The following is a 17072-nucleotide window of genomic DNA, read 5'->3' on the forward strand; positions in this document are numbered from 1 at the left end:
AAACATATTTTTCTTGCTCTACTTCCCCTGTTTAAGGGTGTGTGTTTATTTCTCCTGGGGATGAGGGAAAACTGCTTCTATGTTTCAAAGGGAAAAAATTAATTAGTTGCCATACATATCATTACATTGTTCAAATTCAGTGCAATTTTAACTAAGTGCGTAATGTACCCCAGTTCTTTTAAAACTTTTTCTTTTATTTTATTGTGGTAAGGACACTCAACATGACATCTACCCTCTTAACAGAGTTTTTTTTTTAAGTGAACAATACGCTATTGTTAGCTGCAGCCACAATGTTGTACCTCGGATCTTTAGAACTTATTCATCTCACATTGTACTCCTGTTCTTGAATTAGATTTTATAAAAATTCAGAGTAGACTGAATTGTCCCAATAACGAAATTAGAGCCAAAGAAAATGGGAAAAAAGGGACCAAACCCATACTCACCATTTGTCCTCTGGTTAGAAAGATCTTGATATACAATGCAATTTGTAAAGTAAAATTTAAACAACATAATCTAATGAAAACCATCATTTCTTTAAAGCAGTTTGACTAGTTATTTGGTGGAATTTAATTGGTTGTTTAAAAGAAAAATGGTGACTATTTTTAAACTTTTCCTGAAACTGCAACAGAGAATAGATGTAAGCCGCTAGGCGTGTTGGCTCACGCCTGTAATCCCAGCACTTTGGGAGGCCGAGGCAGGTGGATTGCTTGAGATCAAGAATTCGAGACCAGCCTGGACAACATGGCAAAACCATGCCTCTACAAAAAAATAAAAAGTCAGGCATGGTGGTGTATGCCTGTCATCTCAGCTACTCAGGAGGCTAAGTTTGGAGGACCACTTGAGCCCAGCAGGTCAAGTTTGCAGTGAGCCGTGATCATGCCACTGCACTCCAGCCTGGGCAACAGAGTGAGGCCCTGTCTCAAGGGAAAAAAAAGAATAGATATAAGCAAGGTAAAGTAGAAGGTTGCAGCAACTACAAATATCTACACTAGAGAGAAGGCTTTATTTGCTAACAAATGGCAATACATTTATAACAAAATATAATGGTTAGTTACCCCTTTATTTTGATACTTCATGGATAGGCCTTTAGGTTGTAAGCACATTTGATTTTTATAGAGAGAAATGCTGAGATATACTCACTTTGAGGCCAAATTCAACAAATTTAATCTTATGAGTTCCACACTATAGAAGGATATTAACTAAAATCATAAAGTAATTTATAACAGTGACTAATAAAAGTATTTTCATAACTGGCAGTCTTTGAGATCTGAGTTTATATGACACAGTCAGATGTGGTTCAAGTGCTTTATGACATTAAGGATTTTATCTGTTAATTTTACATCAAGATAATTGGCAAAGCAACATTAACAGCACTAACAATTGCAGGTATATAAAGTGTTTATAGTACTATAAATGGAAGAAACTGAATTAATAATAATCAGGCAGTATTTCTTTAAAATTATGGGCTTTTATTTTTTATAGCAAAATGTGGCCTTTAAAACACATTTAAAAATTGTATTTACTATGTTTATGGTTGTATTTTCCAAGTATTATAAACTGCTTTGATGATGGATATCACTGAGTCCCCTGACACACATCTAAAAAAAACAGCTCAAAGAGTGACTTATTCTAAGGATTCCAACTTTTTAAAGACACATAAAAAAGAAAAAAAAAATGATAGTAACATTGATTTGGGGTTTCCGGGCAAGGTCTTTCAAACAGAAAACTTTGCAAATAAGAAGTCATAATAAAATTGCATGATATCATAATTGAATAAATAACCATTTTCAGAAAAGAACTGAAGCAGATGAGTAAGAAATCTGCTATTGCAATTATATCTCTGGAAGAACTGGCAACTTAGTTTTCAAATTAATATTTCATGAGAAATAAGAAGTTGAAAATTTTGTCACTGCACACATGTGTTAAGAGTTTCTTAATGGATTAATAGATTTCTTAAATAATCCAATACATGACCCAAAAGAAAGATCCCATTACTTTTCAGTATTCGAATTAAGAACAGAAGCAGATATAAGAATGAGATGACTCTTATAACAAACTTTTTCAGAATCTCCTAGGAGTTTCAAAGAATGACCTTGGTAAAACAAAGCATCCACCATTGTTATCAGTTTGAGAATACTCACCAGCCGGTCCAAGCTTGTGCCTGCAGCGGTTGTCGGTCTTTCCTCAGGATTGTAGGGCCTGAAACGTGTATTAAAATTTTCAGGAGCTGAGCGGGCAGATCTGAGAGCTGGAGCAGGTTTGGGCTGACCACATCCCTGAAAGACCTGGAAGAACCAGTGAAAAGTAAAGAAAGTTATACAGTGAGTTTTCTCCTAAATTCACGAGGCAGAAATGTGCAATGCAATGGTGTCTACATTTCTCATGAAACTTTTACCTCCAATACACTCTAATTTTGAAATGTAAACAAGTATAACCACTAATATAACGGAAAGAATTACCCAGACAGATAGAGAGTGATCAACTGTATTCCCTGACTCACAGTTTCAGCATACACAGTAAATTTTTTTATTGGTAGATTCATATTTGCAAATTTGCTTACGCACTAAAATTTATTTGTAACCCCAAAATGAATACTCACAGTACTCTCATGGACATAAGAGACACAGTGCCAAAAAATTTGCATCATGTTCCTAGCTGAGGTTGGAGAAGACACTCTCCTTATTTCAGCTCTCAGATTGGAAACAAGTGTTCTCTTTGTGGTCTAGTTAGTACAATGTTTTTCACATTTTTGTGCTTTTTCTTGTTGATTTCAATGTTTACAATGGTCCCCAAGCATCGGGCTGAACTACTGTCAAGCGTTCCTCACCATAAGATGTGTAATGCGTCTCATGGCAAAAATATGTAGGTTAGATAAACTTCCTTCAAGCCTGAGTGATATAGTGCTATGAGTTCAATGTTAATGAATCATCTATATATTAAATAAGGTGTCTTTTCACAGAAACACACATAACACAAGTTTACGTATTGATTGATTGATGAAACTGTTGTGGCCAGTGGCTTGCAGGAACCTAACTCTGTATTTCTCATTGCCGCAACGGTTCAGTATTTGCTAAGTCAATGTTTGCAGTGACTTTATAGAACACAACTACAATAAAGAGAATCAACTGTACTAAAAATAGGGATTGCAATAGTTACTCCACAGAATGACTTCAGGATTAAGTGAATTGTGTCTCACTTTTACACACTTGAATGTGGCATTCTATAAACATCCGTTTGGGATTCCTGTTATCATGACAAATATATTTCATTGTATAGAATATAAAGCCAAATAATTTCAGTGACTCCCCTTTGAGTTACGAAAATCTCCACTGGAAGAATTCTTTAAAAACACTCTCTTGAGCAGTGGTATAGAAATAGGACAAGCAAATGTGGATGAAATCCATATAACGACAGCTTCCTCTATTTTTGTTGTTGACAGCTGTTCATGTCACAATTAAGATTGCAATGGGAAATCAAACATTTTATTGTAATGATCTTAGGGACTGAGCTGCTGGTTCTTTTCCACAGTGATTTCACTCAGGGTGGTGTGGAATTCATCTTCCTTTGCTGTTTTTAGAAGCTTTACATTCTGTGCTGGTTATCAAGAGATAATACCTTTACTAGAATTACAGGAAATGCAGTAACATTTTAAGGAAACTTTGATGAAGTTTAACTTTATTCTATTTCTTCCATTTCTCCATAGCAGATGATTCTTCTGGATGCTTTTCCTTCAGTAAACTTTTTGGGGTTATTTACATGAGCTGATCTTAACTTGCATGTAGTATATTTGCAATGCATTCGTTCCAGTTTTGTTATTCCATTCTGCGTTAACTCCAAAATAAGCATTTTTCATCATGCATATTATGTGATTCCACTGAAGTACGCAGAGAGCTCTTGAGTGCCATTCACAATGACAAATTCCGTCTTGAGACACAATTCATTTTGTTTTACCACTACAGCTAATTTTTCTTTTGTTGCATTCAAGAGTTCTCCTTCAACTCAGCATTTTGCAGAGCGCCGGTACTTTGTCTTGGCATTCCTCAAGATTGGTCTTAACACATTATTGATTCTTCTTCTCTCACACAATTTCTGAAGCTGATGGTGTAAACCGGTGTGATAAAGATAGTGGGCCCTTTTCTCCCTAGTGCCTAAATCACTTCCCCCTGGCAAGGTCGGTGCTGATGGAGGGCATTAACATTTGCAAAGCTCCAGGGATCTGTTGAGTGTGCTATTCTGGATTGCTTTGGAAGTGACAGCTGACTTTTAAAAAATGTAAAGCCTAAGGCGAAACAATACTAATGGCCTTGCTGAGAGTTCATTAAGCCAGGTACTGAAAGAGTTAAAGGACCTTTTAAATTCACCCTTTGGGAAAAATCTGGCTCACTGGGTTAAGTTAAATCAAAGAAACAGGAATGTCCTGAAAGAATATTAGTGTTCTAGGGAGATATTTCCTCATAATGGAAAAACTACGTTTGCTCGATTTTTTTTTTTTTTTTTTTTGGAGGATGTTAATTATTACAGAACATAGGTTAGTTAATATAGCCTAGTAGTTTCCGTTATTTAGGTCAGGTTTGGATGTTGAAGATAGCTTCCATGCAGAAATCACGGGGTCTGTGACCAAAACTGCGGAAAACACTGACTTGTAATTACTTTGGAAACAACACCTGGCCACATAATCAGGTGGAGACCTACATGACAGTCTGTCACAACAACCTCACATCTTGGAAGCCCCTAAACAGAGATCCTATCATACCCTTAGAAAAACAGAAGTGCCATAAAACAAACCCTTTAGTGTGGAAGTGAGAGGCAGGACTATCTGGACTTCCTCTGCCGACTAAGAATCCCTAAGCCTAGCTGGGAAAGTGACCCCATTCACCTTTAAACACCAGGCTTGCAACTTAGCTCACACCCAACCAATCAGGTAGTAAAGAGAGCTTAAAATGCTAATTAGGCAAAAACAGGAGGTAAAGAAATATAATTGGAGGTAAAGAAATAGCCAATCATCTATCACCTGAATATAAATCCAGGCATTCCAGCTGGCAACGGGCTACCCTCTTTGGGTCCCCTCCCGTTGTATGGCAGCTCTGTTTTCACTCTATTAAATCTTGCAACTGCACACTCCTGTGGTACGTGTTTGTTAGGGCTCCAGCTGAGCTTTCGCTCGCCGTCCACGGCTGCTGTTTGCCGCTGTTGCAGACCCGCCGCTGACTTCCATCCCTCCGCATCCTGCAGCGTGTCCGCTGTGCTCCTGATCCAGCCAGGTGCCCATTGCTGTTCCCGACCTACTAAAGCCTTGCCATTGTTCCTGCACGGCAAAGTGCCCGGGTTCGTCCTAACTGAGCGAAACACTAGTAGCTGAGTTCCACCCCACCCGTCTCTTCTGTGATCCCCGGCTACTAATAGAGCTGTAACACTCACTGCATGGCCCAAGATTCCATTCCTTGGAATCCGTGAGGCGAAGACCCCAAGTCCGCGAACGAGAGGCTTGCCGCCATCTTGGGAGCTCTGGGAACAAGGACCCCCGGTTAGGGAAGTTCCCAGCCTATAGGGATCAAGAGCTATTTTTCAGAATTTTACAAAACCTAATGAGAACTGTTTACAAAGGAGTACTTTGCAGTTGTTTTTGCTTAGAAATGATAAAAAACCTTTGTATTAGTCTCATACTGAGTATACCTTAAACAACATATATCTATCATATAACTGAGATGACTTACAAAGTAAAAATTAACAATTTGATGTTTAATACATGTGCTATAGTCTGAATATCTGTGTCCTCCAAGAATTCGGAAGTTGAAATCTAATCACAGATGTGATGGCATTAGGAGGTAGGTCCTTTGGGAGGTGCTTAGGCTCTACCCTCAAGAATAGGATTAGTGCCCTTATTAAAAACAACAACAAAGGATCCAGACAGCGCCCCCTTGTCTCATGTGAGGACACAGTGGGAAGGTGCCATGATCTATAAAACACCATGCAGGTCCTCACCAGACATCAAATTTGCTGAAGTCTTAATCTTAGACTTCCCAGCCTCCAGACATGTGACAAATAAATTTCTGTTTTTTATAAGCCACCCAGTTCATGGCATTTTGTTATAGCAGCCTGAGCAGACTAAGACAGCAAGCCATCTGTTAGCCTGAAAACGTATTTTTAAAATATGAGGGTCATGGGGTGGGTGACAAAGGAAACTTTTAGGCAGAAAATTTGGACCGTCTCAATTTTCTGAGTTTAGCAGCAGTATAGTTAGGCACAGTTTTGTGGCTGATGAGGGCCATGGCTAGGTTAGTATAAAAGAGCAGTGAGCCTTTTCCTCAGTGGCTTGGGTATTCCAACATTTTACATTTTGAATAAGGGAAAAAAAAATTGAGAAATAATACTGTGATAAGAAAGGGCCGTGGGTTCAATGAGAGTCAGTAGATCAATTGACTATGGCTAGAGATGGAGATTTGGATCATCAGCTTAAAGATGGTACTTAAAGTCCTGAAACTGATTGCATTTACCAAGGACAAGTATATACAGGTGGGCAGATGGATGGGGCTGAGGACAGCCTGTTGCCATGCCAACATTTACAGGGTCCTCTCTGAGCCTCAGTTTCCTCCTCTGTCAAATGGGAATAACAATATTATTTACCACACAGACACACTATGATGATAAAGTACAATATGTAAGGCAGAAAAACAGAACCATGTGTCTGGAAAAGTACATGCCTGATAATTAGTTAATTTTATCATGCCATAATCTGTATTTTCCAGAAGTTTTGCTTTCTACATAAAATTGGAAGAAAAAATGTCTGGGCTGATGTTTCTTTTCTTTTCTTTTTTTTTTTAACCTTTTAAAATATTTTCCTTTTTTTTTTTTTAGAGACTGGGTCTCACTCTGTTGCCCAGACTGGAGAGCAATGGCACAAACACCACACACTGCAGCCTCAATCTCCTGGGTCCAGGCCATCCTCCTGCCTCAGCCTCCGGAGTAGCTGGGACCACAGGTGCATGCCAAGCACAGCCTGCTAGTGGATGTCTCTTAAATGTTTTCCACAAAATGTTATTTTCAGGGGCAAACGGTGGTTACATAAGTCATAGATTGCACCTATCAAAGTTAAATTAGGTACCCTCACAAGGGTTCCATCATGCTAACACGTGGTCAGACTCAATGAAAGAGAGAATGACATTGGTAGTGTTTCCCAAAACTATTTGACCATGGTTTCCTACTGGGGTTCTCGTAAGACTGGTGTTCCAAAGAACTCACCCTGAGATATATTGTGAAGGTGGTTGTAACCTGCCAAGGAGCGACGTGATTCAGAAAGAACTGCATTTACTTAGAGGTATTTGTGAAGCTGTTCCACCCTCCTCTGCTTTTAATTCCAGAGAAGAATGCTATTTTAAGACACTAAAGGGCTTCTTTTTACAACAGAACAGAAGTTTTTAGAGGTTATCGCTTCAGGATAAGCCAACTTATTGTGGTACAAATCATTTGCTCTACCCCTTTAAGAAATAGAATCGGTATTATCACCTCCTGACCCCTGCCTGCTTCTCTCCAAGGGATGTTGAAAGCGATAATTAGATAATTCGGGAAAGTATTTGGAAGCCTCAATGTAGACAGATGCTACAGATATACAAAGGAATTCTCCTTCCACCTCGCTGACTTGCAAAACCTGTGGATTTTAGGAAGCTATCTGGCTCATGAATCCTCTCTCTTGAGAGGATTACTAAGATAATGTCTCAGAAGTCTGTTAGCATTCTGAGATTAAAGAAGCTGACGTTAGGATAGAAAGGGCTGAAAGGAGAGACTTTATAATTCTGGAGGGATGGGGAGGAGATGGAGGTGTGGTGATAAAAGGTTTAAGTGCTGTGTCTTAGATTTCTAAATAAAAGTATTTTTCCTTTAAAAATTGTAGGGCATCTTAACATATTTCTCTTAAAATAAACTAAGGTGCCACTCTTTCGGAGGCACATGTAGCTTTATACTTTTATCTCTTTGTCTTCTTTATCTTCTTCATTGTCTTTTGCAGCTTGATTATACATTAAAAAAAGTCATTACTGGCAACGTGAGAAGCAGTGGCTGCAGGTAAATCCTGTCTCGGCTCCTGTGTTTTTTAAAAATTCTGTCTTCTCACTTTCTACTCAGCAGGTGTCTATAATGGAGGAATGGTGCTGCTATTCTCGTATAGGCAAATATTGAAATTTGCAAACAGAACTCTAATCTTTTGTATTAAATCCAGGTAACAGTTAATGTTACCTGGATTTAATTAGATTTGATGTTTTGAGGGTAATGTTTTATTTACCTATGAGATTCTAATTTATATTACCGTGTCAATGAATGAACTATTAGATTACTACTTGGGAAATTCAAATCTATTCCATTTGTATTCAAGGAACTAGAAGCTATCATATCTTCATTAGTCTGGATACCATATATTTGTCCAAGTGCAGCCATTATTTTCACAAGAAATGGCTGTGGAGTAACCAGTAGGTGTTACCAGTGTATTCTGGTGGCTATAACAAAATGCTTTACACTAGGTAATTTATAAACAACAGAAATTTATTTCTTACAATTATAGAGGCTGTGAAGTCCAAGATCAAGGTGCCAACAGATTTAGTGTCTGGTGAGGGCCCTCTGCTTTGTAGATGGCACCTTCTTGCTGTGTCTGCACATGGCAGAAGGGCAAAAAGGACTAACAGGCTCCTGCAGGCCTCTTCTGAAGGGGCACGAATCCAACTCATGAGGGCTTCACCCAGATGTCCTAATCACCTCTCAAAGCCTCCACCTCCAAATACCATCACCTTAGGGGTTAGGATTTCAGTATATGAAATTTGGAGAGACACATACATTCAGAACATTGTAAAAGGTCACAAACACAAGTCTAAAAGTTTGGAGTGTTAATGTTAATCTTTCCCCTAATACTTGTGTGACCTTGGGGTAACAATGTTCTCCCCAATTCTCAAAGCTGTTGGGAAGATAGAATGATATGATGCATAGAAGAATACACTGAAAACATGAGGTATCAGGTGCCTTATTTTAACTAAGTAATCTGTAATTAAATAGAATAATAATGGGTAATAAAGCAAATCTAAGGAATATACAGAATTACACATATAATTTAAGCTCTATGATGAATAGGGTTTCATACATTTTGTTCATTACTGTATCCCAGTATCTTAGGAGTTCCCAGCACATGACATGTGTTTAAAAAAAATTGTGAATGAAAGATTATGAAGAAATAAAATTTTTAGTCATAATCTTCCCCTTTTGCAAACATTTATTGAAGGCAATTAGCATGTAGATTTCTATAATGAGAAAGAAAAGATAGGAAAGGAAAGACAATGAACACTTATCAAGTGTCTATGATAGGACAGACACTTCACTGTGCTATGTGTTTTATATGCACTGTGCTATGTATTTTATATGCTGTGTGTTTTATATATATCTCAAATGATCAATTATCTCTTCAAAAACAAGGTTGAACATTTCTTCCTCAGACTGAAGGAATGAATCACATATCCATGTAAAATAAATTATTTGATATTTCCTTTACCACATTTACTGGGCTGAATTAAAGCAAAGCCAAATGGACAACTTTGTTTAAAGTGATAACGAGACCCAAAATACTGTTTCTTGATCACTTGACAATAGCTACTCAGGGAGCTTGATAAGCCAGTTAGGAGGACCTTGCACACAAAATAGTTAGATTGGCTTCCTGACTGGCCCATGGGAGAGCTGTCAGAGCCGTGGGTGCTGGAGACAGCTGGCTCAGAGCTCAGGCAATGGCCATTGCTTACGGCAAAGTGGCAGACAACTTGGGCTCTTCACAGAGCTGCCCTTCCTGGTATCACCAATCTGTCAAAATGATAAACAGCGGCACCTGTACATTGCAGCAGTTGTATCCTATCCTTGTCAACGATGGTCTAGGTTAAGCACAGAGCTGGGGCCTTTCTCAAAGTGGGAGTGCTGACTGAAATGTGTGTGCCTGGGAGCATTCACATATCATTAGGGAGCAAATCAGAATTAGTTGCAGTATTTTAAAAAACATTTCATTAAAAGTAGTAGCAAAAAGAGCTACATTATACCATTACGTAAGATAACTGGCACCTTAGAAATTCATTTCACACACTTTGAGGGGGTTTCTAACAGCATTCATCTAATAGCCTCAAAAGTGTTTTCCTGAATATAAACTTAAAACATCTTGATGATAACTTTTTCTTTAAATATGAAATTATTATACTCACTATAAAAGCATTTTAAATGTCAGTTTTTTAAAAAAAACATTTCTGTGGTAATTTTCTTTATGGGTTACCTTCTAACAAAACAGTTATTCATCCTTAGATCTTAGAATAATCTCTTTTCTAGTCATCTTTTTTCTTCCCTTTCCTCTCATTTTGCTTTTCTCTTTTTTCTTTGCTCCCTGATTCATGCTTTTCTTTCCTTAAAGATTGATTATAATGGTCCCCAGGCCAAGTTCTCTGGCAAACTCTGTGTCCCTGGATGGGTTCAGCACTCTGTTAGGAGAATTTTGGGTTCTACTGAACCAAGTCAAGCCATCAGTTTTAGTTTTGTCCACTTTTCATTGGCCTCAATTTTAAAAAGTCAGCTACTGTATCAGTTTTAAGGTTTAAAAAATTTACTCCTGATGCTCACACAGCTTGGTTCCAGAGTATCTGTCCGAGGTATTGCATATTTCTTAAAATATTTTCTACAATAAAAGAAATTCTTTTCATTTGCATTGCATGAGAAGACATTTTCCCTGAAGGATTTGCATTTCTCAGGCAGCAAAACACCTTGATATTTCCTCCCAAATGGTGAGGAAGGAGGAGTTACAAGGAACTTTACAAGGCAAATTTTTGAGTGTGGAGAGGAAAAAAGCCCTAATCCTCTTGGCCTGACTAAATGATTGTTATTTCATATGCCCTTTGCTTGTAAGGTTTAAAGCAGTTCTATAAGATCACTTTGCAGAATATAAGTAAACATGTAATTTACATCAGACGGGCTCTACCATTCCTTCCTCCCATGATTCAACAAACATTTGCTGAGTATCACAAACATAAGGGCTGGGGATATGCCAGTTGGACATGTCACTACTCCCAAGAGGGTCTGGACAAGAAATCAGGCAATTATTATAGAATGTAACAAGTGTGATGGAACACCCGCAGGGGCAACTCACCCAGGCTGGAGCATCTGAGAAATCTTCCTAGAAAAGCAGTGGTATGCTGGACCTGGATCTTACTGGCCCATGAAACTCCATGTTAAATTTTTAGGAATTTCATAAGTCAGTAGCAACTGTGTTTAATGATATGTTTATTATTAATTGATAATGTTTATTATTAATAATGTGCTTAACAAACACATTGATTATCAAAAGTTGTATAAACTTAGTTATATAAATTATATTAATAACAAAGGTAATAATTACACTAAAAGCTCATTACTTTTTAAATAATTTACTATTATCTATGCTCTTGAGGTTAATCGTGTCAGTCATATCTGTAAGGTGGAAATTTTACATCAGGGTGTGCTACTCTGTGTTCAGTGACATCATGTGGGTAGTCTGAAATCCGCAGGAGGGAGTAATTACACCAAAGAAATGGGGAAACACTACAAATGAGCATGTTTCCCCAACAGATGTGGCTCCTTCACATGTTTAAATGTAGGCTGGCTGAGGCAATGACTCGATCAGAACCAAACCAGATTGCATATCACCACATAGAAGGAAAGTGCTAAGAGCTGGGATAAGGAGGTATATTTACGAGACTGGGCAGAGGTCACTGAAATTTCTCTAACACAATAAATACTTCACTGCCCACAAGAAGCACAGTTCCATGGCAGGTGCTCTTCTCTTAAGAAGGAAGAAGTTGGAAGGAGATTTTTTTTCAGGAGACCAGGAGAGCACCTTCTCTTGTTCCTAAGAATACACACTGAGTGTTAAAGCTGAATTGTGTTTCCATCATTTATTCTTGAGTAGGCTACATTAAATGTAATCTTCTCATCTTTTGGCCCTGAAGTTACAGTGAAAGCAAATCTTTAGATAAATCTCTAAAGATTAGAGATAAAGGAGTTTTACTTTATCATCAAAAGGAGAACATTTTTGTTTTATCCCTTTTACATGCAAGGAAAGTTAAAACTAGTTTGCTCTGGATGCATATCACATAAATGCATCATAAGCATTTTTTCAAACCTTCCTTTTACTTTATAAGAAAAGGTGTGCTTCCTTCCTCCCTCTGCCCTGTCTCTAGCATCTGAAAAATCTGACCCTGTTATCCAGCAATATTACAAGCAGGAATAGAACAAACCCCAATTTTCTGTGTGCTAGGTGATGAAGACATCGAAGAATAAACGATGTTTCAAGATCACTGTTTCTCGGTGGAGTGCTGTAAGTTGGAACTGATGGGCAGAATACAAACAGAATTTCAAAAGAGAAGATACTGTGAATCTAGAAATCATTGAGAACATGCTCTTTTCCTCTAAAAAACAAAACTAAAGACGTAGAAATAGAATATAAAGCTTTATAAATAGCATGGCCATTCACTTTTTTCTCAGAAATCAGGCAGAAGGGACCAAACCACCTGTCAATGGAGCAGACCAATTTTCCCCTCAATGTAAGAATAATGTGGAAATTATTATTACATGGAAATTCCTCTAAAGCTCTTTGCTATGGAGGCGTTGGTGTGGCCAACAGCACAAACTAGAGTTGGATTGCTGACACAGTCTCCAGCACCACCCCTTCCCTTGACCCTGCTTTCTCATAAAAGCCTTGTTCATAGACATTTATTTAGAGATCCATCTCCCTTTCTAAATGATTCCCTCCATCAAAAATAACACCATACATTAGTGGGTTTAAATGCAGGGGTGTGCATTGCAAGTCTGATCTTCTGATCTTAGATGCTAAAAACAACGCCACAGAGTATCATAGGTGAGACAAGACAAATAAGTCAATGCTCTTTAGAGTTTAGGTACCATAGATATTTTTAATAATAACAATGAAAATGCTTAGCCTTTAGGAGTGGTTTTGATTTGACTTATTCCATGCTAAATATTTTACATGGGTTATATCATTGTGCTCTCAAACAACCTTATGAATAGGTACTATAGTCGTTCTCATTTTCAATGAGTTAATTTAGACAGATAAAAAATGTGCTCCAAATCACACAACACAGAACAACTAGATCCCATGTCAGTCTCGTGTCAAAATCTGATCTGGTAACTGCTATGCTATTCTAAAGAATACTAGACTAACTTCAAGTACACTTTAAGGTATTTTCTATTCCTTATCGCTGGAAGTCTCTCTGGCATTATATTTTCATGTTCTGAATTCAACTCAGCACAATGTATTGTTTCTTCCATGTGTAAAACAATGTGTTAGGGAGACTCTTTGCGGAATGTTAGAATGAATAAGATGTAACTGTTGTCCTCAAATAATTTATAATCCTGGGCAGGAGAAAGTAAGTATAAAAATAACCATAACAAAAGGAATAATATGCTCACTGCCTTACAACAGATATGCTAATACAGGAGCTCAAAGGAAAAAAAAGATAAATGCTACTGGAATAAAAATATATTTATTTGAACTAAATTCTAAACTAATCCTGATATCTGAGAGAAGATATTCTCTCCATCTGAAATTTCCAAGGTATTATTTATCCCTGAACATTTTGAAAGGAAAAAGATCTAGAGAAAAAAGAAAGATCTGGATGCGGGAAAAAGAAACCTGTAATAATCAGCAAGGTGATCATGTTCATAAAACTATAAACTATTAGAGCAGGCAGGGGACATTAAATTAACCCCTGCTTTTACAGATGAGGAAACTAAGCCCCAATAGCTGGAGACAGAAGTGATTACATTCTCTGTTCTGTTCTCTTAAGGTTTTTTTTTTTTTTTTTTTTTCATCTTCATTTGCGCTGTAGATTGGGAAAAACTGTCTAGAGAAAATTAAGTACCTGAAGGCTGTCCTGCTCATCTTTAATGGGTTCTACCCTCGTCGGTAGTAAGAATTAATTGAATGGATGGTTTCAACTGGAATGTAATAAGTCTTCCTTCTTAATTTAGATTACCTCTGACAAACCAATCTTTTCCTAGATTAGGTTTGAAATTATTCCGAATATAGTTAAATGATATATAGTGAGATCAGTTTCATCTTCCCTGATAGGATAGGAAGAAAGTTATCAACACATCTGAAATTCAAAGGCAGAGATTCAGGTTTTTTCTCCCTTCCCTTGGGGAATTTCCACAAATCTACAAAGTTCTGAACTGTTGGGTAACTGTGCTGGTGGAAGATGGTGGAATAATGAAGGCTCTTCCGTGCCTTTGACAAAGATTGAAATTGATGAATGTAGTAAGCTTGGTTGGGGCTTGAAGCACTACCAACTACGTTTCCTATCAATAGGTTCCCTATAGTATGCTGTGGGCAGCAATCCTCCCTTAGATGGCTGGATCCTCAAAGGCTGAAGTCTATGTGGTGCTGGTGGGAGGGTAATTACTGGGGAAACAGCATGGCATGCTGGGAAAGTCTTTCTCTTTGAATCTGACAGAACTGGGCTGCAATCCCCGTTCTGCCACTTGTTTGTTACATGACCTCAGGCTTACTACTTAATATCTCTAGACTTAACATTTCTACCTGTATAACAAAGAAATGAATGTTCTTTACAGGAGTGCCGTGAGGAGTTGAAATAAATACAGAAGGCATCTAGAAAGACCAAGATGTCACCAGAGGAAGGACTCTGTCTTGTCCTCTGTATCAGTCCATTTTCATACTGCTATCAAGAACTGCCCAAGACTGGGTAATTTATAAAGAAAAGAGGTTTAATTGACTCACAGTTCCCCATGGCTGGGGAGGCCTCCAGAAATTTAAAATCATGACAGAAGGAGAAGCAAGTGTGTCTTACATGGCGGTGGGTGAGACAGAGTGTGTGAAGCAGGAACTGTCAAACACTTATGTAACCATTGGATCTTGGGAAAACTCGCTCACTATTACGAGAACAGCATGGGGAAAACTGCCCTCATGATCCAATCCCCTCCTGCCAGTTCCCTCCCTTGGCATGTGGGGGTTATGGGGATTACCATTCAGAGACGACATTTGGGTGGGGACACAGAGCCAGACTATAGCATTCTGTATTGTATTCCTTGTGCCTGGTACTTGGCAGAGTGTTCGTTGAAAGGATACAGCAGGTGTTCAACCAATGGTAACCATGGTTGTCACTGTTACTAGGAGATTCTGTCCTCAAAAGGAAATTGGGAAAGTTTTAATATGCTCTTGCTCCTGGTCTTTAAAAATGTATATGTACATATAATATTGTACAAAAGGTATACAAATGGAGTTTGAAATAAGTGTCATGTTATTACCAAAAGATTCTAACTTGGTTATACAACTGGACATAGCCAATGTATTTTTTGGAAATAACCTCAATGTGCTTCCTCCCTAATAGCTTCCTTGTGGGCTAAAAAGGAGAGAAAATGGATCTGACAGTCCCTATAAAAACAGATCAGAGACAAGACTGGAGCATGAACATACGTGGTGAGAATAAATCTTTCTTTTGGTCTGTAAGTCCCACTTATTCATGATCTCAATTATTAGGCAGAAAAAGATTAGCTATTCCTTCTCCTAGGTATGATGAGAGTTTGGGGAAAGAGATATCCCATCTGAAACTGTGGTGTGTTCACCTTTGGCCTTCAGATACATAAGAGAGAAAAAAGAATTTTATATTGTGTACTATTAAAACTCTAGGAGAGGTTGGAAGCAATGAATGACAGGGTTGGATAAGAGAAATATTTAACTAGAATTTATCACGTGGAAGTACTAGGCGTAGCTGTAAAAGGAATCAGTCAGAAAGAGGGAGCTTGGGTCCTCCTGGCTTTGCTACCTTTGGCTGTATAACTTTCTCCTAATACTTAATCTATTCAGTAAATATTTACTGAACCTTGCCCTTGTGTGAGATCGACTCAGTAGGCACTGACATCATTAGGGTTAGGGTTAGGGTCAGGGTTAGGGTTAGGGTTATGCATCGATTAGCGAGATGTGCTTTGGAATCAGATCCTCTTCTACCCTTTGCACCATGAAACCTTGGTAAGTTACCTAACTTTTCTGTCTTGAAAAATAACGTTTCTGTCTTTGCAAAATAGGGAGCGCTATCTCATCACAAGCACTATTATAAATATTACACAATAGAAACCATGTAAAGCAATTAGTATTGTCCCTGGCAATAAGCACTCAAGAAATACGAGTTGGCAGTTAGAAATATTGTTGCGTTCCTGAAAGAGGCTCTGGGAATGACTTCTAATAGTAACTGCTTTAATAAAATAAATGATTTCCAAAGGAGAAGTTGCCAATCATATTCTAGAGGAAAAAGTTATTTTAATTTCTAAACTTTACAACCCTCAGGATGTCTGGCCCCAATTAGGAGCTAGCTTCTGGCCTCACCTGGAGCTTGCCTCTCAGAAGTTAACCATATTTCTGGTTATGTAAATACTCAGCCTCAGTCTGGAAATCCAGAACTTCAAATGTGACGAGACTGTTTATCAACAGTGTCCTAGGGTTTCTTTGAAAAAAAATAAAAAGATAAATTCAACCACCCAGTTCTTAGCTAGAATATAGATTTTAGACTCTACTTCATGTTATTATAATTTCATGGATGTGGCTTATATGGTAAATGAAACTATGTATTTCTAAATTTAAAAGTAAATTCCATTCCCTTGATGAAATAAAATCTCTTTTCAGAATACATCTGTTCCACCAGCAAATCCTGTTGGTGTTTCCCATGGAATTTGTCTAAATTCCAACCACCTTTACCTCTCCATGATATTTAAAGCTGGCTTTAGTTCTTCCTTAACTCTGTCTTCCACATTAGGCTCCTGGCTTCCTTTCCCTCTTTCCTGAAGAGTCTTGTTGTTCTCTTCTTCCTCTCCTCTTCCTTAATTCCTTGCATCCTCTTTTCTCGGTGCCAGCCCTACCAGACACACTATTTTGTTTCTTCCATTTTTTTGACCCTTGGTCCTGTGTCCTCTCATGTGAGTGGACTCCTACATGCCCTATATTATCCTTCCTTCCTTCCTTCCTTCCTTCCTTCCTTCCTTCCTTCCTTCCTTCCTTCCTTCCT

General features: G+C 38.1%; 1 protein-coding gene across 1 annotated transcript in view; it reads right to left on the bottom strand.

Annotated features, from left to right (window-relative positions):
• Positions 1 to 17072, bottom strand: part of GPC6 (glypican 6) — a 609430-nt gene that overhangs the window by 99319 nt on the left and 493039 nt on the right. The window contains exon 4 of the mRNA XM_017859220.1: positions 2142 to 2285. Within this exon, the coding sequence (XP_017714709.1) occupies positions 2142 to 2285 (144 nt within the window). The remainder of the gene's footprint in view (positions 1 to 2141; positions 2286 to 17072) is intronic.

Source organism: Rhinopithecus bieti, unplaced genomic scaffold (genome assembly GCF_001698545.2).
Source record: "Rhinopithecus bieti isolate Rb0 unplaced genomic scaffold, ASM169854v2 scaffold_46235, whole genome shotgun sequence".
NCBI lineage: Eukaryota > Metazoa > Chordata > Mammalia > Primates > Cercopithecidae > Rhinopithecus > Rhinopithecus bieti.